This window comes from Falco biarmicus, chromosome 9 (genome assembly GCF_023638135.1).
Source record: "Falco biarmicus isolate bFalBia1 chromosome 9, bFalBia1.pri, whole genome shotgun sequence".
Classification (NCBI taxonomy): domain Eukaryota; kingdom Metazoa; phylum Chordata; class Aves; order Falconiformes; family Falconidae; genus Falco; species Falco biarmicus.
Window position 1 is genome coordinate 28386751 of NC_079296.1, and position 26762 is coordinate 28413512.

The following is a 26762-nucleotide window of genomic DNA, read 5'->3' on the forward strand; positions in this document are numbered from 1 at the left end:
GTTGTTTTTTTTTTTTTAGGGTGGGGGTTGTGGGCTTGGTTTTGTTTTGGGTTATTGTTTGGTTGTTTTTTGTTTGGTTTTTTTTTCCAGAAATGGGACAGGCTTTTTCTGCTACTGGAAAGGCTGCAGATTTCTGATATTTCCTTCAATAATTACTGTCTTGTGGAGCTTTTATGAATATTTTGTCTTTCCAGTGAATTGTTTAAGCTGTATTTGATTAGTTCAAAAGAAAAAAGGTTATAACAATAAACATGGTCATCACATTCCATGTTTTTCTGAAAGTAATTAAGACTTTACTGGCAAGAGTTCATGCTGTGGTAGCCTATAAATCTTATGCAGATCTTTAAATACTGGTGTCACAAAAACATTAGCTAAGTTGAACCAAACAGATTGGTTGGGAAGGAGCTTTTTAGTAGAGTCAGTATCATGAAGAGTCTGTGCCCAGGGAAACAGTTATAGAATTAACTTAAAATGAACAGTCCCCAGCTTCAGAGCAATCTGGGGCAATTTATTTTGTTTAAATCATGTTTTATTTAAGTTTTATTTCAACTGATACTTTGTATTTCTGTTGCATTTGAACTAAGTTGTAAGACAAGATTTTACTTCATTCTGGTCTCTCAGGGGTCAGTGACAAAACGCCAGTGAATTTTATTCTGATCTCTTTAGGGCAGGCAATATAACATCTGTGGCTTATCCTGCAAACAATTGTATATGGGTGAACTTATGTCCAGTCATTCTATATGTATACAAATTGGGAAAAAATGTGTTTGCACAGCACAAAAGAGCTCCAGCCGTGACTGGGACCTTCTGGAGTCTTCTGTAAGATAAATATAAAATCTATTATTCTTGTTGTTGGTGCTGTTCCTGGAAAAAAGTCGTTCAGTAAAAAGTATACGAAGTGCAAGAATAGTTCTAGGTAAAATCTTACTGGTGCAGCTGCTGAAATTATTCTGGACATCAGCCTCTGTATTTTATCTAATATGTAAAAGGCCAGATCTGTCGGCTTAGTAGAATGTAGCAATGCTTAGTCATGCGTAGCCGTGTGATTTTAAGTGGCTAACTTGTACAAGACTAGTACTACCCCAACCTGTTAGTAAATCTAGAGTAACAGCTTACTCCAAATGCCAACAAAAGTTTCTAAATGAATTGCAGTACTATACCCCTGAAAAAGACCCACATGTAAGATACAATCAAATTACAAAGGTAGGAAATAAATCACAGGTAGAAATGTGTTATTTCTAAGATCTTGCCATGACACAATTTAGATCACCCACTGAAATGCATGCACTGTTCAGTTCATACTTAAAATCTACTGTTGTATGGAAATAACTTTAATTACTAATTCTGTTGTTCTCTGCACTTGTAGGTAGTATGTCAGGGAATTATTTTATATTTGTATCACCTATGTAATTTTGTTTTGGATCAATCACCCCTATGTTACATACAGTCGTTCTAACTTTGAATCTGTTTAGCTCTACTCTACACGAGAGGAGCTCTCGTTTAAAACAGAACAAAAAAGAAGAACCTCACCTAGCTGTCAATGTTTTCAACACTCACAATTTTTTAATAGCTGCAGTCACCAACTTGGCACTTAAATAAAGTAATAAAACTAAATGACTTAAACCAATAAAATGAATACTTAAATACACCATAAATCTTATTTCATACATAATAAACAAGTGTGTTGTCATCATCAGTTATGGAGGAATACGTACATGGTGCAACTAAAACTGCTAAATTTGTCTGATGATGATGTGTTGTGCTGAATTTTAACTTGTAAATTTTGACTTTTAATCTGCAAAATATTTTTGAAGGCTGCACACAAATATTTCCATTATCGCTTTCACGTTAACTGTACATGTTTTGATATAGCATTTACATTTTAATTTCTTGAAAATAATATAGTATATTGTAAGTTACCAGAAATTGTGCAGGATACTGTCAATGTAATGTTAAAATAATATGGAACTTGCATTTGAGGTTATTATGTTATTAACACACATTTATAAATACACCTTTTTTTATTTTTAGAAAATGGGGGGGGATATTTTGTTTTGAGGCTTCCAGTTCAAGAAAAAAATAAGCCTCTCATTTTGTGGTTCTGTATGTTCAGTAATACATGCATGTGCTTTTTTTTATTCTGCTGACAATTTCAGAGTCAAACTATTAACATACCTTTCTTGAGCTGAAAAAAACTTATTTTCAAAGTAAGTTAAGCAGTCTTAACTGCTTTTCATAGTTTTGTTATTGTGTGAGTTTCATTTCTTTTAAATTTAGAATGGTTGAAATAATGTGTAATGTTTATTTTGTCATATACAATTTGGCAGGAATGTGGTGGTCTACTTAGTTTCATGAAGTCAAGATCAGCCTCTGAGCTTCTCTCCCTCATGCATGTATGTGCTCAAAAAAGAGACAAGGGAGTGAAGAAATCCAGGCCTATACATTTGCCTGCATATAGCTCTAGTCAAATCAAGAGGCTGCTGAACAAATTGTATGACAGCATTGTTCTCTTTTTAGGACAGTTCTCCCATTAATGAGTCTACTTCCAAACAGCAGCAACATTTTTTTCTTTTTTAACTGTGTTTTTAATTTGTTTCTGTAGGTAAAAGCATAATTACTTCAGCATTGTAATTGATTTGCACACAATTCTTTGCAATTGGCATTTTAAAAGAAAATTATCTTTATTTTCTTGATGTGAAAAATATTATATATTGATGGATGAGCATGTAATCTGTGTGAAAAATGTTTTGTTAAATCATTAACACTAGGTTGTTTGTCTGTTGGATCAACGACCTTTTGATGGCAACAGAGATTTCACTGTGATAGATTTTAATATTCTTCTTTTCCCATTAGGACAGGGAGCAACAGTTTTAAAGCAGCCTCTGTTTCACTTTGATATGAATAGATAAATTGTCAAAGCTGCCAACAAGAATGCTTTCGTATTACGGGGTGTGTTGTAAGCAACACTGCATGCAGTGTTCTTGCTGGTAAACACAAACAGTGTGCATTTGGTGGTGCAGCCCAGTTCTCATCCTTCAGCTGAATTTAATGAGCTGAACACTGTGATGAGGTTTTGGAGAACTGGGTTAGTGTGTGCTGAGTGGGAGACAGATATGGGATGACTTTTTTCTGAGTTGCCCTTTCCCACCACTTATCAGCAGAGGGGAAGGGATAAGAGTGGAATATGTGCACAGTGTATAATGTTCCACAGGAAAACACTGTTCTCCAGCATTAACCCTTTTTAAAATTCCTATATTGGAAAGGAAATGCAAAATCTTATTTAGCTGTATGCTCCACGTCTTTTTTGAAATTAAAAAGGATGATTGGTTTTTGAAGTATTGCCTGCAGTGTTTCTTAGGGGTATTGCACTTTGTCATTACTTCTTAGAGATTTGAGCTGCAATCCCCAATGTGCACCTCAGCTCTCCACTTTGGAAGGGAGCATGTGTCACATTAATTATGCTCTTTGCTCTGGGTTGCTCCTGCTGTCTTGTCTGGTCTTTGCTTGCTGGATTGAAAAGAAAGTTGATTCTGGTCTTGGCCTATTTCGAAGCCATCTGAAAACAGCTAAAAACAAACTAAACCCCAGCCAAATGGGTAGTACATAATACATATAGTCCTTAAACAGAAAATTTAGCAGCTTGCTAGCTGAGGAAGTCACTAAGGCTCCCATCATCCATAAGATATAGTAGGCTTAGTGGTTCTCAGCAGTGTCATGCGTAACACAGATATTTAGCTTTCAAAATGTAATTCTCATCTATTCTTTGGAGGCCTGAGCTCTTTATCCAGTGGATGGGGAGAGTCAGCTGTGTAAGAGAATCCAGCCAGCCACCATGCTGAAGGACTAAACAGGCACCAAGTGCTGAGGGAAATGCTGAAGCCTGATGACTCTTTCCTGTGCAGCCCTAAGCTGGAATACTTTGTGGGACAGGGATTTGCAACCTAATAATTCTTCTGAAGCCATTCTTCTTCACAGGCATAACTGACTCCATATTTTCTTTGGTAACCTGGTCATTGTGCTTTTGTTCTTTCTATACTAGCCTGCTGGCTGGAGGATCTGCTTGGGAAGAGGACTCAGGTTCAGTCTAAGCACACTACACATTTGCTACCTCTTTGGGAAAGGCCTTAACCAGAATGTAGGTCTTGCTGAAGTGGACCTGTGCCAATATGCAGTCAAGAGTTTAAGATTTATGGGACCAGAAAGAAAAAAAAAACCCCAGAAGTGGTCAAGTGTCACGGGTATTTTATTCACAAGGAGAAAATGGGTTTTGCTGTAAACATTCATTTGATAAAATACAGTAATACTGTTTTAGGGAACAGAGACCCCTGTCTGTTTCTTCGGCTCCTGTGTGTTTTAAATGTAGGTATGCATCCCTTCTGGGCGAGGACGATGCTGGAACAGTCTTTCACTTTCCCAGCTCCAGTCACTAGGTTGTCGTAGAAAAGATGGATGACAACACTTCCTCACCGCTTGGCCGTTCTCCAGGGTGCTGGGCTGTGCTTTCTTTTTGTGGCTTTGCCGAGTGCATTCCTTTAGCCTGCCTGGCCCCACAGAGAGCCAGGGTGTGGGCAGGTCTTGTCTGCAAATCCCGAAAGAGCTTTTGTAGGAGACCAGCTCCAAGGTGTGCAGCACATGTGGCACCACTTCTGTGCTTCGGGAACTTGCCAAGTGACGACTGAGGCACCTGCAGCCATTGGGACGTGTAGGAGGTGGTGGTGGGGGGGGCTGTAAATTGCACTCTGGGACTTAGTACCTATGTTCGGCTTAACTTTCACTTTAGTCAGCCTAAGAGCTTTTTTGGACCTGGGCCAACACTTTTCCAGTTGTGCTTCGAGTGGCCTGGTACATATAACTGTGGCTCTGCTTTTGATATGCTTTGAGTATTTAAAAGTGTTGAAAATTATTTCTGCCATTCAGGTCAACTGATTTGAAGAAAAGATTAGCTGGTCTTGCTTTTTATTTCAGAAATGTCTGTGCTCTCCTGTTTGTGAATACTTTATGTGATTTGACTAGCTGTGTCCCAGTATTCTTTTCTGGTAGTGCTTGCATAAATATAATAGATTTTTTTAAAATATTGGCTAAATGAAAATAACCTACAAAAGGAAGACTTCCCAAAGAACAACATGTGTGTTATTTATTGGGCTCTCTGGCAACTGTTGCTGATCTGTTGAGCTATTTTCAGAGTTCTCAGGAAAAGGATGAATTCAAAACTTGGTATTGACCTTAGAAAAGTCAGTGTGACCTGTTCCCTGATAAACCAGTTTCACATTAGAGCATCTGTTAGGGAGATTCACAGTCATCTTTTAATAAAAATGTCAGATTCTGCTAGTTCACAAGTAGATATAGTGAACTTTAATTCACAGTTACCTGGAACTGAAATCAGTATGAAGCACAGGGTTATTAGCTGGGTTTCAGCTGAGAAGGTTTGAGATTGCTTGCAACAAAAATGGCAACTTAGGAAATACTAGTTTGAAACAGCATTGTTTCACTATTAATAAATCTCTCCTAAAGGAAGAAATATTTTAGTGATTTTGCATAACAGGGAGACATGGCAGGGTCTCGGGTCAGATTTGGTTTTCTTGACAAGTGAAGTAGCTGTTGAGGAGAGACGTTTTTGCAAACGACCAGTTGAGAAGTTCAGGTACTGTGATGCAAACTGCATACTAAATGGTAAATGTCATATCAAATAAAAGAATATAATTTTGCAATTAAATCAACATAAAATACTAAATGTTAAGTCCTTTCTAAATTTTCCACAAATGGATCTTGTTCGGTTGGTCATATTATATGAGACTTTGAAAGAATAAGAAAAATGTAGTCCTATTGATATATGGTAATATAAACTTGGTTTATGAACGACTAGTAAAGCCTCGTCTATGAAAGTTTCCTTCATGAAGAGATGCAGGAGGCATTTGGAATACGAGATGTAATTTGACTTGATCAGTACTTAAATAATTATTTAAATTAGATGTAGTATGTAATTGAAATACTTGGAAGCTTTCTCCATGCCATCATATTTTACTGGTGCAATGGTCATTATCTTTGTGCTACTTACGTCTCTGATACAATCAAGACATTTTAACCTTTATATTACATTAATTATCCTAGTATCTAAACAGTTCATATCAGGGCTAAAGTAAAGATTAAGATTATTAGATTTTTTTAGTAGGAATGATTGCAAGTGATGGTCATAATCCGCAATTCAATAATTCATTTTACTGGATAAAAATCCTAAAAAGCTATTTTTTAAATTTTTGGCTAAAAAGCATTTAGATCACAGTCTAGTACTGGTGTTTTATGAGTAGGTACTGGATTCATCACTTCTTAAAAGGGCAAAACATACTGCATGTATCTTTTAAGGTGTAAAAGATAAATATATTTCAAAGTGGGAGGAATGAATATAAGACATATTTTTATTAAATATAATCCCAGGTAAATATTTTAATGGAAAAACATCTTCAAGATCATTACAGTTGTATGAATACAAAATGTGCAGAACGTGACAAAAGCCAGGAATTACTGCTTGAAACTCAGTGGATAGCAATATAAGCAAAGGGAAAGAAATACAGGGAAAATCACTGGTGGTTAAAAGTGTGTGAATTGTTCAGAAACAGAGTAAAAGAAAGTTGTATTTGACAACCGCAGGCAGAAATGACAGGTCATAATTTGCAGATCACTTTTGCTGTCAAGTTAGAATGAAAAGGATCTTTCCTGTGTTGTTAGTCAGGACAAAGCACCTCTAAAACTAATACAGTACCAGTTTCTCAGGATCAACTGTAGAAGAGGAATATTGTCAACAGGAATAGACTCCTGACTTGGAATAGTCTAATAGTCTACTAATTTAGTTACATTTATTAGATGTAAGAGTTGTTATTTTAGGGAAATATTTTGTACACTTCTAAAATGCAGGTGTGTAAAAACACTTCGTAGTGTTTCGTAGGAATTTTGCCTGGACACTTGCTGTTAAGTCATCATTTTCTTGCAATATAAATTGTTCTTGTATTGTTGAACAAACTGGTTGATTAGACACTAAGATTTTTGCTATAGCATAGTCGTGAATAGATCTATCAGGGGATTCCACATTAGAAAAATTATGTAAGGTGTCCTATAAAAAAAATTCTATATTAGTAGTCATAAATGACAGGATTATAACATAAACTAACTCTTAAAGTTAGTTTATAAGCTATTTAAATAATGAACAATTCCTTTATTATTATTTTTTTTTAATTTATGTAACATGAGGTTTAGCTGTATTTCAGAAAGTCACTTAATTGAATTTATGAGCATCTAGGCTCCTGTTTCCCATTAGAACCACAAATACTTCAGTTAGTCTGATGTGCAGTCAGCCAAGGTCAACCCACCACAATGATACACTTGCTCATCTGACGTTTTATGTAGTGATGTCATTAAGATAACAGATGATTTGTGTCAGATGCTGTCATCCTTTAAGAAGATGTATCAAGTGCAGATTTATAAATACATGTGGTAAAATAGCCACCATAAAGCACCTTTGCTGCCACCAAGTTTCTTCCTTAATACTTCCAGCTCTACCAGCACTGGAAACTATTAACAGTTTTTTCGGTAGGGAAATATTTGGATTAGGATTTATCATATATGGGCATGATTCTGAGCTTTAAAGTGAGATATCCATTGCTGATCAATCTCCTGTCTGTACGCTTTTATTCTCAGTATAGCGTATGCACTTTACTGAGAAATACAGTCTTTAATTCATTTCCACAACTAACTGAAAATAAAATAACCGGTTAGGAAACCAGCATGGCACAGCTGGCTAGTGGAGAAATTGGGCTGTGGCTCTCCAAAGCACTCTCTCAAAAGTGGGCTTTTCTGCCCCTTTCATGCCTGACTGAACTTTTGGTGAATAAACTGAATTATTTGTCAGAGAGAATAGCTGGGTCCCTGGCCTTCCACAGGAAGACTGGGGAAACACAGCACTGTTCCTGAGAGGCTGAGGGAGAGGCCGTCTGAAGAAGGTGCAATAAGAGATGCCATGAAGATACGGTTGAAAAGACAATCTGGGAAAAGTTTTATTACTCTGTGTGGTGAGAAGGACAGAAAAAGAAGTGATAAGTAACTGAACAAAACATACTACCAGCCTTCAGCAATAATTATCTCCAACAATAACATGCATCCTTCTTTCCTCGCACTGTTTTTTTTTGTGCATCCCTTCCTGTTTTCTCCATTTTATGGTATACTTTCAGGGTTTGAAGACCTGTGGGCATTCCTGTGTTCCTGTGGCCCCCGCTACTACTGTGTATTATTATGGCTGTGTTGATTTTTGCTGTTTTTCTTTTTTTAATAATCTTTGTATATTCTAGAGCTGAATAACTGAGACATTTATATAAAATAAAAGATTAAAACCCTGTAATTTTGTCTGAAACACTAGGAAAAAACCAACACAGAATGGAAATAATTGAAAAAGAAGATTTTAAGTGAGACCCACAGGGACAAGTTGTAAAGTATATGCCAAAATCTTAATATTTATAATAGGAGAGGTTTTGGCTTGAAATTAGTATCAGTCTGGCACTTCTGAGGTAGAAGGAATAGAATTTGTTAGTTTGTTTACAATAATTTTTACTTGAAAATCTCACAACATATATATTGTATGGCATAAAAAGTACATGGTGATGAGCTTAAAGAATGTGTAGAAATTGTACATTCATATAGATCCTCTGGGCTCCTTACTTTACAGCCTTCTGGTTTGCTCCATCATTCATCCGTATTTCATATGAAATTTTAGCAAGAAGTATTTTAAAATTTCTGGCAAATACCCTTGGGAAAAGTATAAATATAAAAACTGTGCAGTGCAAATACTTAAGGAAATTTTTCAGAGCAGTTGAAGACAATACTTGTTAACCCTGATTTCTGCAGGAGAAGACAGTTCTGCCTGCCTTCTTATTGGCACATGCGGTTGTTTTTTAAATTACTTACATTTGTCTAAGTTATTACCAAAACCCCAGTTTATATAAAACAGAGGCTTCTGGGGAAGGATTCCCAGACCAGTCTTTCAGAAAAATTTAATTCCTCTGAGATAAACTGCTTATAGACAGTTCTCTCCTGTTATCCTTAAACCACTTCTTACTGACAGTTTAAATTGGCAGGTTTTTATGTAATTAATGTTCCCTCCAACATTGGATGAATTAAATGTTCAAATGGTCTCTGTTTTTAATCCCACCCCCGCCCCAGAAAAGGTTTCCTAATCTAGGCAATGCTGGAATGTATCCAGGCATTGCGGTATTCCCGGGGAAATAGGCAGAATGGCTCTGAGTGTGCGTGTTCCTGGAGATGGGTGAAGGTTATGGCAGTCTTGTTCTGTCCATCTCCCATCACAAGCTAAACGATGACTGTAGGTCCCTCGGGATGCAGTATATAATCAGTGACTATGTTCTTTGTGATATTGTTAATTAAGATTCTTTTTTTAATGAAATTGCATAGAAATACTAAGCAGGCAGAAAGGTGGAGTCCCTCCTTGACATTTTATAATTGAATCACCTTGGTTTTAGAAGTGTTCTACTTCTGTCTTACGAAAACACTACGATAAAATAAACATTATATGAAAGATGATTCATATTTTATTGATATACACTGCATAGTAAACTATTATTTTGGCTCAAAACTACTCTAAGCTAATCTGTAAGCCATCTGCAGGTACTTCTCTTTTGCTTACAGCTCAGGATGGAATTCTTTCTTCTTTTCTATTGGGTGTTTTGAGCCATGGGAGAAAGTATTTCTCTGAAATTTAAATTTAAATTCAATTAAGAATTGCTTGTATTTTTCCAAGTCAATATTGTTTAGTAACAGAAAAAGAATCAAACGTTTCCTTTTAAAAAAAACGAAGCTACTGAAAAGTACATGATACAATGGTTTATATGTTTTATGTTTTTTATAGCTAAAACCCCATACTTTCATTACCCTGGTACTCTGGTAATCTCCCTATTTTATTATGGAAAAATAATTCAGATGCACTTCTGAAAATACTGGTTCAATTTCCATTATTTCATTTTCAAAATTGTAATTATGCTGTTAAACTGGTGGGCCAGAGTTTGAAATTTGACCTAAGAATATTGGACACAACGTTTCTGGAAATCTGTAACAGGCAAATAACTTCAGTCTTAGAATGTGGAATAACAATTTCTACACTCAAGTTTAAACCTTTCTCAGTAGAAAGTGCTTTTTTTTCACTTTCTAAGTGTCTGTCTTACATTTTGTTTTGCCTGTGTACTTCATATAAAAAAAAAATAATAAAAAAGTTGAGGATACTTTTTTCCTTACTTTTCCACTTTCTTTGCAAACAGTTTTCTCACAGGTTGGAATTCAGCTCAGAACTGATTCTTCTTCTTCTTCTTCTTCTTCTTCTTCTTCTTTTTCCCCCAATGGTTAGTCTTTTTTTTTCAAAAGGAGTGGAAAACGTGTCAAGCAACCTAACCCATGCTGAACTGCCTTCTAGGCATGAACACACGCAGAAGTCCCAATGGGTGTAGAAATTAAGGAAGCCTCTGGCTCTTTTCAGCCACCAAAAGTTTCTGTGCTCGTCATGTCTCTACATAGTCATGGATAGACACAAGCTCCGCTATCGTAACCAACATAACGCCAAATCTATCACTGCATACCAGGGCACGGCTGCCAACACTCATGGAGGTATTTTCTGCTGGCCCTGCGGAGCTGCCTGCAAAGCTGTGGGCATGGAAATACACTGTATGTCCTTCCCTCGGCATTTATTGCTTTGGACGTTTCAGTCTTGTTTTAGCCCCACGGAACTGGTCCACGGGTCTCCTGCTGGGCAGCACAGCAACTCTGTCTTGACTCCCCAGGTTTTCACGGCCAAGCATGTGCTTTTGCACCTACACAGCCAAGAACTTTCAGACCTAATGTGACCCTACCATATATCTCTGTATTTGTGCAATTTCCCAGGAAAAGAAAACATATATAGGAACTGTTGTGTATGTTTGGAATTTGAATATTTTGCTGAGTTTTTTTCTTCTTGAAAACAGGCCAAAGAAAAAGAATCTGGAAAGCACAGGTGATTTTGCTTTGTTAGAAAATGCATTTAATTTTGAGCTATAAATAACAAAATTCTAAAGTAAAATCAGGTGCCAAACGTCTTTACGTCCTCATCCCAGATTCTGATTTTTGAAACTATATTTAGAGTGCAACTAGAGTTTATACCACCTAAATTAATCTTTTTAACTGTTATTTTCTAATATATATATGTAGAAAAATGTATTAACCAAAAATCTGCAGCAGAAGCCTGTCCTGCTTTACCCAGCTTTTTACTCCCTTTTCCTTATTTGACATAATGCTCCGTCAATTAAAATACTCTGCGCCTTATATTCTTGATCTATGATTATTCCCATTAAAATGAAATACACTGTAACATTCTGTGAGATACTGTGAGCAAGCAAACTGCCGTAAAGCCTGTATCTGTTTTGTTTCAGCTGCCATTATTGGCACTTTGTTTAACATTTTTAGGCATGTTCCTAAACAATGAATAATTGCCAAATTACCACAGCACATTTGACATGAATGAGTCATCATCCTTAAATTAAAAACAAAAATGTGATGACCTTTCTGTTGTTCTAGATCTCATTATTGCCATCAAGTGACTGGTTTGAAACTTTTGATCATTCATTAGTACCTTGAACAGGCAGCAGTTACTTTTTTTTTGTCTGGTCCTTACAGTCTATTGTTTTAAGTAATCCAACAAGTAATGCCTTTGATTAAAAAAGAATAATAAAGGAAAATGCATAATCCACATGCACCAACTTGTTAAACAAACAAAAGTTCTGTAGTCTCTGTGTCTGCAAAGGCAGACGATATTGGACAATTAGTGTTCATGTTTATGTGCACATTTACATTGATCATCTTGTGGGAATCATCTAAAAAAAAGATTTATCCTTACACATTGAAACTTAACTGCAACACAACTATCACTCTTCTGATTCTGGAAAGTAGATTAAATATCCACTCTCATCATAAAACCCAAGAGTTCTGCAATTTCATGGGAGAGCTTCAGTTACTGGTGGTGATACCAGAGAATGGGTATCACTTAACTTGCCTGTTTCTCAGTCTACAGTGTATGACTGACAATGTGTTCACTAACAAGGGAGATGAAAATAAGTTTTGATAATATCCAGGTCCCCAAAGTATAATAAGGAGGCGCTGGCTCCTAATAGGTATGGTACAGATGGGTACATTTGAAAAGTCTTCAAACAGATTTTACCAATATCATCTTCATTCTTTGTTCGTGTATCCAGGACTGCTAACCCTGATGTGTGACCGCAGGATAGGTGCCAAATGTTGTCTTTCATCATTGGTTATGCCTCTTCCCTACCGCCGTGATCATAATGATGTTTTAAAAGTGAATCTTCTTCAAGGGTCCTGAGTCTGCATTCATTTCTTGGGCAAAGGTGCCATTTATTTTAGCTGCAATATTTTTCATAGGAAAGAAGTGGAAGATGTGACCTTATTTTTTTTTTTCCTGTTGTTGTTTCATAGTAATATGCAAAATATGGAAAGTCAGTCATATTTCACTGGTATTTGGCATCTGCTCAACAACTGATTGCTTTTCTCAGAGCTTTTTTGGAAACTTTGCAGCACCATAATGACAGCTTTCTAAACACAGATGTCCTCTTGGTATAACCTATAATTTTTTATGGAAGATGTATTGATGTCAGGAATTTGAACAAAGTACTGGAATTAGTTGAACATTCTTGTTATGAATATGTATTCAAAATATCTACAATACATATAGTGTAAGTTGAGGGAAGAATATGTAGTGTCTGATGGTATAGATGGTGGTACAAAATGCCCAAAGTGTCAGAATGTAGTTCTAAGATAAACTGATTCTTTTGTTACCAGATTGTGTGTATTTTAGCGATTTTCCCCACTATGTTTTACACTAAGTAAGTGCATACTGTGAACCCGAGGCATCAAGAATCTCAAGAACACATTTAGATAATCACGGATTTGGCCACGAAAGATGTCTAATAGCTGAGAGGTCTAGAGTAACTATTAAATGTTCTTATAAAGTCCCATTAGTAGCCGCTTCCTCTAGTTTCATTTACCACTCAGCTAATCCATGAGGAAGTGAATATTTCAAACATGTATTTTCCCTCCTTAAGTCATCTGTTTTTGTTAAGGTAACTTCTCTTACATGTCTTTAGTAAGTAAAAGTCAGTTCACAGATCAATGTGTAAGATTATAAACTCGCAGCAGCTTGTGATGCTTAGAAATCCTCAAGTGTTTTCACCTGTGGGACTATTATTTGCATATACATACAAATTATCTACATACATGTAGGAGGACAGTGCTTAATGGTTATTATATGTAATTTATGCAAGTTCAGACTTAAAAGGAAACTCTCCTCTGTTAACTTGCTGTAACTTTGAGATTGGGTTTTAATGCTAACATGGTCCATTCTATATTATTCTTTTACCTGTGCAGGTCTAGTTAAGATCAGCGTGCCATGCAGCAAGTCTATCTAGCAACTGTAATAAAATTAGGGGAAAAGAATTCAAATAAGTATTGCAGAATTTTGGTGTTGTGCAGCTGTGCAGCCCTGATATAAGTACTGCAGTTATTATGGCTACAGCTAACTTAGTGTAACTTCCATCTATCTATGCTTGTACAAGGCACTTGGTTTTGATTTATTTTCAGGTCACACCACGAGATACATACACCCACACCACTAATGACACGTCACTCAGATTCAGAATAGATACTTTAAAGTTAGAATGCTGCATCAGAAAGGATGCAAAACCATAACTGTCAGTTAGAAAATGCTTTCTTTTTGGACTTTAACTGGGTCACGCTGTGGTCGTTCAATATTATGATACTGGGGTTCTTTCCCTTTCCTCTGACTTTTGGTTAATGTTAAAGTCACTTGCATGGCATGTACGCATGTGTGCATGTGTGTGGCCCAGGCTCCGCTGCTGTTTGGCATGCCTTGGTTCATGACCTTTTGCCAAACCTCAGCAGTAGCTCTTAGGGAAAAAATGTAAACATACAACCAAATTTACTCTGGTTGCTTTATTTAGCTCAGTGAAAGTTGATACTCATTCCTATAAGGCTTCAATATAATAAGCTCTTTGCTAAATTAGAAAATGGGAGAAGCTAATGTAATATTTTAATAAAAGTAGTTTTGTAAGAAATGCAAGTGGGAGGCAAGCAAATAGATTCTTCTACTGTAGAAGTAAAATTTGTAAGTGACTAACAGTTGTGATAATTTTATTTATTAATTTTAATCTTCATTTTAGTCTTCAAAGATGACAAGGAAAAAAACACCTATTTTCTTAGGCCAGAAGTGTATGGAAACATTATGGAATAATATTAATTACTAAGAAAGTGCTAGGATTGTCAGCAGTATAATCATCTACACTTTTCTGAGAATATCCTTACTAAAATGACCTACCTAATTTAAGCATAATTTCCAAAATAAGGAGACTAGATGCCTTGTTTGGAGACAGTGCAAGTGATGGACACTTTTCCTTCAAATGGTGTTCCTTCTACTGACGTTAAACTGGCCTTTTTTTCTTCCTGTAGATGATAGTTTAGGATTATGTTGATTTTTCCTATGTGGTTACGTTATGGGGAAACAGAGCAGAGTTTCCATAAACTAGGACATAGTGTATTTCAGTAAATGGAAGACCTTTTGTCTACTTGGTTATTTTGACTGGCACTAAAACTCACCTGCCGACAGTTTGCCACTCATACTGACTCTCTTATATTTGTTGTGAGCTGTTAACACTTGGGTATAAGAGATGATCACTTCCCCTAATTACAAGTAGCAGAACATTTAGATGAGTTGCCAGTTAACATAGAATGTGTGTAATTGATACAAGGATAAATGATTAAAACTGTCAGTTTCCCTTGCCTGAAATGTGGATATTTGCTCTGAACTATGCCTCTTAAGTGGTTTTCAGATGTGTCCCAGTGTAAAGCCTGAGATAAATCAGCAGACATCCAAAGGATTTGTAGTATTGGGTTGAGGGGGGGAGCTTGTTTGGTTTTGTTTCTTTGCCTTGTAAGTTTTAAGTATACAGAAGTTCACGTGCAAAGGACAGTGTCCTTTCAGTCTTCTGCCTGGGACTCACTTCTGCAGGTTAAAAAAAATCCTTTAACCAGAGTACTTACATATGTAACACTATGTAACAATATACATCAATATGTAACAATATATAACATTATGTAACAATATATAACAATACTTAAAAAACATGTAACGGTATGTAACAATACATAACAATATGTAACAATCAATATGTAATAATATGTAACAACAAACAAGAGGCTCTATAGTCCATTCATGAGGATACTGTGTGTAGTGCTGTCTAGGGAAGGCTAAGCCCTGATATTTGGTGTGAACAGAAGCAGAGCAGACCAAGCTGTTTAGTACTGAATATCTGAAGGTTAAAAATGAGGCTTTGGGTCACCCACACAGCAAAAATCCTAAGCCACCAAAGGAAAATACAGTCATGTAGATTAACTTTTGCAAACACTGTTTTATCTTTGCAAGTTGATGGGACTCTGAAGAAGACACTGCAGAAGTTTTGTGTAAAGAGTTTTATTTATGAGAAGGTGTGAAAAATTCAGAGTTAAAGAAATCATCGCAACTTCTTGAGCAGATATAGGCAGAGGAAAGATGAATCTAGTACCTGCTGCTGGTACCAGGGAACTAAGACAAAGATGTTTGACCACAAAGTTTAAGAAGAACCCAAAGCTTATTCCAGTTCTTGGAGAGTGTTTTCATTCTAACATCATCCTCTGTATTTAATTTGTGATGACTATTGTCGCTTTCATCCAAATCCAGGGGACGAGAAGGGGACAAAACAAGGAAGAAAACTGTCTTGCATGCATTAGGGAATAGGGAGACGGGCAGAATACCTGCAGGAGGATGGCTGTATCCCCTAATTCCTCTCTGTTGTCCATGAGGTGGTTGTGTGCTTTGCCAAGTCAGAATTGGTGCAAGCACCAGCCTTGATGTCTGTGTTTCTGCAATTGTTTTGCTTGTGTGATTTTCATGAGAAAGGAAAGAGCTTAGCCCTATGCCTAAAATTAATCATGGACTGTGTAGCTTGCTTATGAATGCTCAAATCACCATCAGGATCCTTGCCCAAGCTCTGCCCCTTTCTGTCTCCTGAACTGACACTTTCCTTTTTTTCTCCGCCCCAGTGTGCCACCTTTTCTCCCCTTGCCTCTGGCTCATGTTGTTGCTTTCTTGAAACTAGGGAATTGCATGGGCTCTGACTCTTTCCCAGGCATTACAGGCATACTTACCTCTGTACTGCACAGTAGCAGGGAAGAGGAAGCACTTCTGGGTTTTATGCTTTTTACTGGATTAGGAACAAGTGAGGGACTGCCATTGTGGCTCCGGCAAATAGGAATGGCCATGCCTGAGGTATCTATATATGCATACAGTCATGCGTCACTGTTTAAACGTTGTATCAGTACTGGACAACTGGAATAGTTGGCCCATTTTTAATATGTTCTTGTAATATCCTTTGCATTTGTGTTGGACTGAGATTAGCATATTTTATTGAATTTATTTGCATAATGAACAGATAATAGTTTATTAGTGAAAAAAGCAACTGAAAAAAACTAAGATAAAAACAGCAAGATAAAAACAGCAAGAAACTACACCACTGATTTTCAGATATGCATGGCCACAAATTTTCTAAAATTTCATAGCTTTATGAATGCTTGTAACCAGTTAAGTTAATCACAGGTACACTTAATAAGTAAACCTATATGCTTTGCAATGCTTACATTTTAAAAAGACTCAAAGTGTAGCCTATTGTTTGATTTCAATTTTCCTGCCTTTTTCTGGTCCTTTGCTTTTTTTGATAATGTCATAAGATGAGGTGCAACATGTCATGATGAAAGTGCTATGTAGAGCCAGCTGGAACAAAGAAAAAAATGAGAATCTGAAGTTATTGGACAGAGGACATTGCCATATATAATACCTGTGTATTATACCTTGCTGATTATGCAGCATAAACTTTGAGCTGACTAGACTTAAACAAATGCTAAGTGATTATCTTGAATCTTGTTTACAGTTAGGATTTTACAACTTTATCAACAGAATATCTATATGTTATAAACTGAGCTGGTATTCCAGGTTGTTTTTTTCCTATCAAAATTGTGGTCTTGCTCTGCTGTGCATTTAATAGCTCCGCATGTCTTTTATGTAACACAAAATATCTTGTACATAAGTAATCAGAATATCTTATCACCTTCTTAAGGACTCTTAGTGTTGCATATTGCAAGTTGAAAACTGAACTTGACTGTTAAGAGTCTGACTGAGATCTTTGTTAGGGACAGGTCACTCATCAGCACCAGCACTAAAATGAAATGGGTAGGTGTGACAAAAGTGCATTCAAAATATCTGCAGATATGAGTACCAAATAGAGACGTATTTATGATTTGGACTTTGAAATTAAAATATATCCTATTTGGGATGAAATCTTGCCCTATTGAGGGCAACCACAGCTAGCGGAACCAAGATTTCATCTTGTGTGCATTTTATTTGCAATAAAATAAAAATTCATAAATAAGATGACTCATGTGGCTGTTGATACATCCATACTTTGGCAGAGTCAAGCAGTGTATGTGCAGTAATATCCTGGAAGTGGCCAGTCTGAGTGAGAAACAATGCTGGTATTACTGTGCAACAATAGTTTCCTATGAATTGCAAATTGTCAGAAGATGAACACTGACTCTACATGAATTTACCACATTTATCTCCTAGGCCTGCTTATCTAATTGCACTGAAGGCATTTCCTCAGGGTTCACATCACAAGAGTCTTGAGACAATTCAGTAGTAAATCTCTGTGGGGACTGAGCTGAAAGCAATGTCATGGCCCCAAGCACTGTGCCAAGAGCAGATGAGATTACTAATGCCAGTGAAATATTCTTTATCTGTGCAACAGCCAATCCTCTGGATTGTCACCAAGTGCAAAATGAAGCACCTATCTGCCAAATATGAGAAATTGCTTGTATTTCAGGACAGAAACCTGACCTGTTTATGTCTCACATGCCAGCTGCTTTGCCTACATTAGGTGGAAATGAGAAATTTATTAAGTGTAAAGTGCACAGTGCAATGAATAAGCAAACTAAAAGGCTCTTGCTTTGCTGACTGATTATTTTGTTCACTCATTGATTAAAATATTTTTCCTGGGGCAAGAATGGCTGATAAGCTTGTTTTGAAAAGTATAAATAGGAGAAGAATTAAAACAAGCAGGATTTTTTTTCTAACATCTAATCTTAACCGTCTTTCTTAGAAAAATATGTTTTTATAAACTGCAAATGACAATGTTTTTGATGTTACTATTCAAAAGAAATTCATTATTGGTTTTAGCTAAGACAGATAAAGGTTAGAATTTCATTACATTTTGTACTCCTTGTGTATAACAGTAGTACAGTAGGTAAAGTCAAAATTAATTGCTCTTCCTATTATGTCTCTCTAGAGATCTGAAGAATAATTTGATCAGCACAATTGAGCCAGGGGCCTTCCATGGACTTTCAGAACTGAAGCGGCTGTAAGTATTAATTCCATTTGAATTATTCTGAAAATTGTGTTTGTATTGACATTTTTGTCCTTGGGCAATGCAAATATGCCACCAAGCAATAAGCACATAAGGATACCAGCTGTAAAATAGAAAATCTCACACAGTGCTTCTTAAATTTACTGTGCATTTTTCTTCTTCTTCCCCTTTCTTTTTCTTCCATTTCCCCCTTCCTTACCTTTTCCCATTTAAAATTATGTTTGCCTCCCAATAAATATCCTAAGGTGTCCATCTACAAAGTTAAAACCCATACCTAATTAATGACTTAGCAGACAACATAGCACTACAGACATTAATTAAAAATAAAACCAAGTGGTTTAAATATGTGTAAATAATGTTTTGTGCTAGGCTAATTTTTTTCATTATGTAAGGTCTAGTTTACTTTTATCACAGACCAGATCTATAAAAATTTTTTTAGAAAGGAAATTTTGTCATGCTTTAGATTTTGTCTACCATTTTCATACCTCTCACATTGAATCTGCTTAATATTTTTTATTTTTAGCATCGTTTTCTAAGGAAACAAGATTTATGCATTACGTTCCCTGTCCATCATCCTTGCATTCCTCTCTTTGAAAACGTTCTCATATACTTTTGAAAGCACTGGCTGATTTTTAAACTGCATTTATAGAGGGTAAAAATATCTAAGTTAGTAAGATCGTACAAGTGGACCTTTTTGCTTTTAATTAAAAAGGACTGCCGACCCTCCTCAGTTCTACTCAGCCTAAAGGAAAAATGAGATGAACCTGGTTTTAGTTATAATTTTCCGAATGACAGCATCCAAATGTCTGTGTACTGGCTAACCAGGCCATCATCACATGCCTAGCCATCGTGTGTGCTGCCTTACGTGTGATGAGAAAACCTGTGAGAAAACAGGGATTATGGGAAGATTTAGATGAGAAGGAATGTAAATCCACGGAAAAAGAAGTTTACAAATCCTTCTGCGTTTTTGCTCTGAAGGTTCAATTCCCTAACTGCTATGTACATGGAACACTGCACAACCTAAGTAAAAGATTGCCATCTCTGATCACACAGGTAGCAGTATTTTTTAACACCGGCCACTAAGTTTTAGCACATTTGGGTAGAAAGCCAATGACATAATAATAATGAAGTTGGAGCGGCATATACATTTTTAATACAAAGAAAAATATTTGGTTGAAACTTTCTTGCTCGCTCTGTGTACAGGGGTAGCAATACAATGAAATGATCGAAAAGAGTGCTAATTGTTGCTGTGGCTGCATACTCTAATAACACAACCCTGACCTCTTGTGGGAAAAGCAAGAAACCTGTGCAAGTCATGGGCTGCACATCTGAAGACTGCACAGGTGGAGCCTTAGGTCAGCCAGGAGGGACAAGCCAAGGACCAGGAAGTCATTAGGCATTGAAGTGAGAAGAAAAATTCGTCTGCAAACTAGGAATGGCAATGTTGAGACTTATCATGCTAGATCTCAAAGAAACCCTTGTTTCTGATATGAACAAGCAACGCTGGGAGCAATCTAGAGACAGGGAATTGATTATTTGCTAGACTGCCACGTGTTTGGTTTCATAGTAAGCAAGAAAATCTCTGCAGTCCTTCGCTGTGCAACTGTGTAGCAAGCATCTGAGCAAGAGGAATAAATAGTGCAAACTCCTGTTGGATGCTGAATACAGTAATTACTTTAAGACTGTACTTTTCATTCATATCTTATTTCATATGTAAAATATAAATGATGCTGTGAAAAGCAGAAGCTGATGTCATATAAGCAACTGCAAGAGATATGGCTATGGCAAGTCACAGACTGCAGGCTGTCAACATCAGAATGCTTTCTTTGAATGATTTGGAGAACTGTTATAATTTGTATTTGAATGACAAACTGAATTATTTCAGGAGATTACTCAAAAAGGTACACACAAAATTGATGAAAATTGAAAATTTATGAAGCACTAAAATTATGGCACTTGACTGTTCAGCAAAGGAGAGTTTTGTTTTTTCTAACATCAATTTTACGAGTCAGTATTAGTAAGTTAAATATCTTACTCCTGAGAAGGGACACCAGATTTGTACGTTATGAATTGAATTATGCCTAATATAACATGTGTTAGTCTGGAGGAATGTGCAGCAAGCTGTCTTTTCTTTTTGCTAAGGTTTTTTTAGAAAACATGTTTTGCAATACAGAGATTTCAGTCACTGCCATATATCTTACTGTGAAAATAACACTCATTGAAGTAAATGTTGAGAAAAGGGTATGTAGCCTTTCATTTTGTTAAAAATATCATTTTACTGTGTGCCACACTTAAGAGAAATATGCACTTGTTTTGATTAGTTTAGCTGAAATTTACTTTTGCTACCGAAATTATGCCCCATGTAGTGATGCATTTCTGCCATACGTGTTCAGACATTGCTTAGGCAGAAGCAAAGTCTTACCCAACCAAGAATTCTGGGGACATTCTTGTTTAGTGTTTACCTCTCCTAACAGAAAGATGTATAGATACCTATAGCTATGTATGTTTTAAACTTGCATTTTTAGATTTTCTGTGTAGCTTCCATTAGGAGAACTTGCAGAATAATGCTAATATGCATTTATTGCACTATGTTGTCATCTACACTATTTTCTCGGCTGTTGCCTGCTTAATATCCCTGACAAGTATTTAAGAAATATTTTCATTCTAATGTGATGTTTCATCATTTAGTTAATAATTTTTTCTTTGTCTGATAGAAGAAGACTTTGTAGTAAATACTAAAGAAACTGCCTTTGTGTTCTAGCTAATTGGATATGTCTCCATAAAGCAGCAACCGGATTTGTCAAGCTACAGCCTTTATTCTCCCATTTGATTACTTCAGTGTTCTCATGTAGCCATAGAAAAATAGAGAACCTGCACAATGTAACAAAGGAGTTGGAAGACTACCACTGGTTATAAAACAGAAATATATTCAGATAAATTTTAACATTTTAATGGATTTATAATCACCTAAATCCTTACATTACTGCAATTACTTAAAAAAATCATACTTGATAAGAAGGAAAATTTGAGTCAAGGTTGAAAACCAAATATGTAAAAATTAAATATTACTTCAGAATGCACTGCGGGGCAGTTTTCATGTTGTTATCACATCATAATTGTTCATGCCTATTTTTGTCTCCTTCCTGTAAGCATCCTATACATTTCCTATACATTGTATTGTATGTATGACTTAAGCAGAAAACAACCATTCACCTTTGTGCAGACATAGTTACAGAACGTAATGCTTTGTACTATTTGTGGCCTGAGACAGCCACACTATTGCTCTTAAAAGATATTGCCAAGTGCTTATCAATACTGACTTTCTTACTAGCTCAAAAATTAATTGCCCTCTGGTTTCTTTAATTTCTTCAGCAAGAAAGGATGCTGTCCATGAGATGAGACATTAGTAGACAGTAAAAATATGTCAATTTTGGCTGAATATTGTGTGCAAAAAAATGGATGTTATTTTTCATAAGTAGACAAACATGTGCTAGTAACTTTGATAAAGAAAATTCTTTGCATTGGAAATAATTTTTGGGGTTTATTTGCTACATATAAAAGTCATATTTTAATGCAATTTGCGTACTTTGCAGTATGGTATGTTGAGTTGCGGAGTATTGCTCAATAGTGTTAATATAAAAGTTGTTAAATCTATTTAATTCAGCTACATTACATTATGGAAAAAGATCTTATTTCTCATTTGTCTCTAATTCCTTAAGCGTTAAAAATGAGGCTGTGTATGAATAAGACAGACCTAATGTTTCACGTTTTTTTGGTTTCTTTCAGGGATCTTTCAAATAACAGGATTGGTTGCTTAACACCAGAAATGTTTGTTGGACTTAACAGTCTTCACAAACTGTGAGTATAATACCACTCCTGTTTTAAATAGGAGAAATCCAAACTGTCACATATCTTACCTGAGAACAGTTGGTTGTAAGAAGATTATAGTTTTTGTAGTAAAAAAAATACCCTCTCCTGAACCTTTGAATGTAGTGACTTGATATTTTAAAGAATCATAGAATTGGTTAGGTTTGAAAAGATCTTTAAAGTCATCAAGTCCAGCCATTAATCCAGGACTGCCAAGTCCATCACTACACCATGTCCCTAAGCTCCACATCTACGTGTTCTTTAAACACTCCCAGGGGTGGCGATTCCACCGTGTCCTTGGGCAGCCTGTTTCAATGCTTGACCACCCTTTCGGTGAAGAAATTTTTCCTAATACCCAATCTAAACCTCCCCTGGTGCAACTTGAGTCCGTTTCCTCCTTCTTGTCCCGTCACTTGTTATCTGGGAGAAAAGACCGACTGCCCCCCTGCCTGCAGCCCCTGTCAGGCAGCTGTAGAGAGCGATAAGGTCCCCCCTGAGCTGCCTTTTCTCCACATTAAACAAGCCCAGATCCCTCCACCTGCTCCTTATAAGACTCATGCTCCAGACCCTTCACCAGCTCCATTGTCCGTCTCTGGACACCCTCCAGCACCTCAATGCCCCTCCTGCAGTGAGGGCCCAATACTGAACACAGGATTCGAGGTACGGCCCCACCAGCACCGAGTACAGGGGCACCATCACTGCCCTAGTGCTGCTGGCCACGCTCTTTCTGATACAGGCCAGGATGCTGTTGGCCTTCTTGGCCACCTGGTCATGGTGCTGGCTCATGTTCAGTTTGCTTGTCAGCCAGTGCCCCCATGTCCTTTTCTGCCCAGCAGCTTCCCAGCCACCCTTCCCCGAGCCTGTAGCGCTGCGTGGGGTTGTTGTGACCCAAGTGCGGGACCTGGCAGTTCTCCTTGAACCTCATACAACTGGTCTCAGTCCGTTGCTCCAGCCTGTCCAGATCCCTCTGCAGAGCCTTCCTACCCTCCAGCAGATCAACACTCCTGCCCAACTTGGTGTCATCTGCAAACTTACTGAGGGTGCACTCAATCCCTTCATCCAGATTGTCGATAAAGATACTAAACAGAACCGGCCCCAACACTGAGCCCTGGGGGACACCACTTGTGACCAGTCATCAGCTGGATGTAACTCATTTTACTACCACTCTTTGGGCCTGGCCATGCAGCCAGCTTTTTACCTAGTGTAGGGTATTACCCGCCCAAGCCAGAAGTAGCCAGTTTAAGGTGGTGTTTCTATTTGTAATTAACACTTTTATTTCTTGCATCTAGTCTTTTTGTGCATCTCAAGTAAATGTTTACATTTCCCTTAAGATGGGGCTAACTTTCATTTCCAAATGGGTGTAGATCCAGGACTTTCTGTATCGTTGTCTGTCTGATGCCCTGGTTTATAACAGAAATTTGAATTAGACCTTTCTTAAATATAATTCTCAAGTGACATTCTTTTTACGCTTTTTCACTTTGAATAATATTACTTAATGAAATTACCAAACCTCTCATCTTCAAGAATGTTCACTTCCTCTTGTATGATAGTTCTCTTCATATCGACCAGTCCTTTTTTTTTTGTTGCCAGGTTTCCTTTCCACATGCTTACATTTCTGAGCCAGAGTCGTTAGTGAAAGCACTAAATACAATCAGTCACCAGACTGTTTCTGCAGAACAGCAGTGATGTCTCACTCCGCTCCCTTCTATCCTTCCATTATCTTACAGTGTCTTACAATAAATGCACTTAATGCCAAGTTCTTTGTGCTTTTATGGGTGTTATGTCCATGTGTCAGTGGAAGGAATGATGATTCTGGTAACCTGTTGGTCTGGCCTCGTGTTTGATGCACTAAGTGAGTTTTGAAAGAAAGAAAGAAATGTTGGCAAATCAGAAATATGCATCTGTTGACAATGTATCATGTAGTCAGATAAAAAGATGACTAATTCTCTAGACAAGGGAAATGATTTTTTGGGTTTTGTATACATCTAACATGATACTATATAAGCAGGAGAAAACAATTAACTACTAGTGTTTTCATGTGAGTGGAATTATCTTAGAAGGCCTCTAGTTGCCCAGGTCTTTTCTGGGTTTTAACTAGTTCTGCAGAGCAGTAGTTGTACTATAGATGGTCTTGGGAAAGGTTGTTTCCAGAATTTAGTATATGCTTCTCCCATAAATGCCTATAATTAAAATGACCAACCTTGCTGAACAGAATAGAAATCAGTAGTAACGGAATATATTTTGGCTATATATAATATCTACTCTTTTTTTACTTTTTCGAATATATTAGTATTGTTAAAGTGTCTTTTGCACCTTGTTCTAGTATACTTTCCAAACATAATTTTTGGTAATTCTCATTGTCCTATGCTTTCTGTCTTTTTGCTAACCTTTTCCTGTTTCTTATAGTCTCTCTACTTCTTTGATCTTTTTAAAACTTGAATTCTTTTTTCGAGGTTTGAGATTTGGCTATTGATCCATTTAGTCTATCTTCCATTTTTCTTATCTGGGGGTTAAATTACCTTTCTACCATTGACTCAACAAATGGGCCCATCCTGCCTTCCAGTTCATGTCCTTTAGTAGTTCTTCATTAGTTATTATTTTTATTTCAAAAGCATGTCCTTTGAAAATCAGAGGCATAGTAATAGATAAGTGTAATTCCCCTTTCATCTGAAGGAAATCAGTTCATGATTGCTATGTCAAAATTTATGACTTTCTCTTTTGTAGGGACAATCGTCCTTACCAAACCAAAGTCAAGAGTAGCATTGCTTTTGTTGGGTCAGTGATTATTTTGTGAAGAAATACAACCACAATCTCAATCAAGAGGAACTGTGCTCTGCCACTGATAGTATCATTTGATCCTCAGTCAGAAATATATATATTTCATATAATGACATAATGCTGATAGTAATTATTTGAGCTAGGATCTCATTTGCCTCTGGTGTAAGAACCGGTGATTGTTCATTGACTGCAAGCCAATGCCACCTGGTACTTTTCTAACACTATCTAACTTTTTTCCCCTTTGAAGTTCATGCACACTTCCCGGAATCAAACTTTTGGAACATTTTTAAAACATAATAAGTCACCTTTCTGTTGCTGCTGACACCTCTGAATTGTGTTTACTTGTCATTTCAGGGGTATGGGAAAGCTGTTCTTTGAAAAGGTTATGGAGAAGCATTTACTTAGTCTAACATGAGTGTATATAATTGTACCCAGGAAAAGATGACAGGTTCTTAAACATGGAACTGGTTTCAGAGCCATGAAGTGTGGTTTAGATTACTAAAGAAGCAGTATAAAAGATATATACCTATGTGCTGATTTATGCAGTTGTTGATTGTGGTAATTAGAGCTCTCCTGTGTTGGCAGAGATAAGTGCAGAAGGATCTTTGCAGGCTGTTGTCAAACCAGTAGGGAGAGCCATGAGTCCACTGGAAGGAGCAAAGGACATAAATCTTTTCATGCATCTTCTGTGAAGTACAGAAATGAGATTTCCTTACCCTGTTTACAAGCAGAAATACCAGGCAAAACAAAGTAATACAGTGTGATTCACTCAGTCTTGCAAGTCTAATTCAGTTTGAAAATATGGAATCGGAGCTAAAAAAATCAGTTCTAGGCCCAAACTGACATGTGACATTTAACCAAGTGATATGATGCATGTATCTAAACTGAGTAAGGTAAAGGTATGTTTAAATACCTCACCAGAATGAAGCATGAGAACTGCCTGAGCTTTCAGGGATAATACAAACACTCTTCAGAGGGCTTGATCATTTTGTGCAGTCTATTTTAGAACAGGACAGCCTACAGAATTCCTGAATTAAGAAAAAATGAATTAGTACGAATCACCTAGTATTGTTTTGAAAACACGCACACGTACAGAAGCCACAAAAAATTGTAAGCCTCTTGGTAATGTAGAAAAGACTTTTACCCTGACTGCATTCAGGTTGTATATTTGAATGATTAGAAATTGAATTTCAGGTTACTAATGAAATCTAAAATTTCACACAGCTCCTGAAATTACTGCAGCCAGTGAGTTGTGATTATGTTCCTTGAGACTGATCTAATTTTTACACCTTCTTGGATTTGATGATTTGTGCTCTGGAAAATGATTCCAAAATGCTTTCACTTCATATGACAGATGTAGCTGACAGTGCCTCAGACAGTATAAGAGGAGATTTATTATGTCTTCTAAGAAACTAGCTTAACTTTTTTGGCTTATATATTACCCTTTGGCTGTGTTTATGCTGTGATGGGATGTGCATATTCTAACTGGGAGTGACATAATTGAATGCAACAAATCTTCCAAACCTCCTTTGGCCCCTCAGTGGCCATGTTTCAGTG

General features: G+C 36.8%; 1 protein-coding gene across 2 annotated transcripts in view; it reads left to right on the forward strand.

Annotated features, from left to right (window-relative positions):
* ADGRA1 (adhesion G protein-coupled receptor A1) overlaps window positions 1-26762 on the forward strand; it is a 277331-nt gene that overhangs the window by 77302 nt on the left and 173267 nt on the right. For both annotated transcript variants that reach the window (XM_056352198.1, XM_056352200.1), the window contains 2 exons: window positions 18483-18554; window positions 22347-22418. In XM_056352198.1, the coding sequence (XP_056208173.1) occupies window positions 18483-18554; window positions 22347-22418 (144 nt within the window). The remainder of the gene's footprint in view (window positions 1-18482; window positions 18555-22346; window positions 22419-26762) is intronic.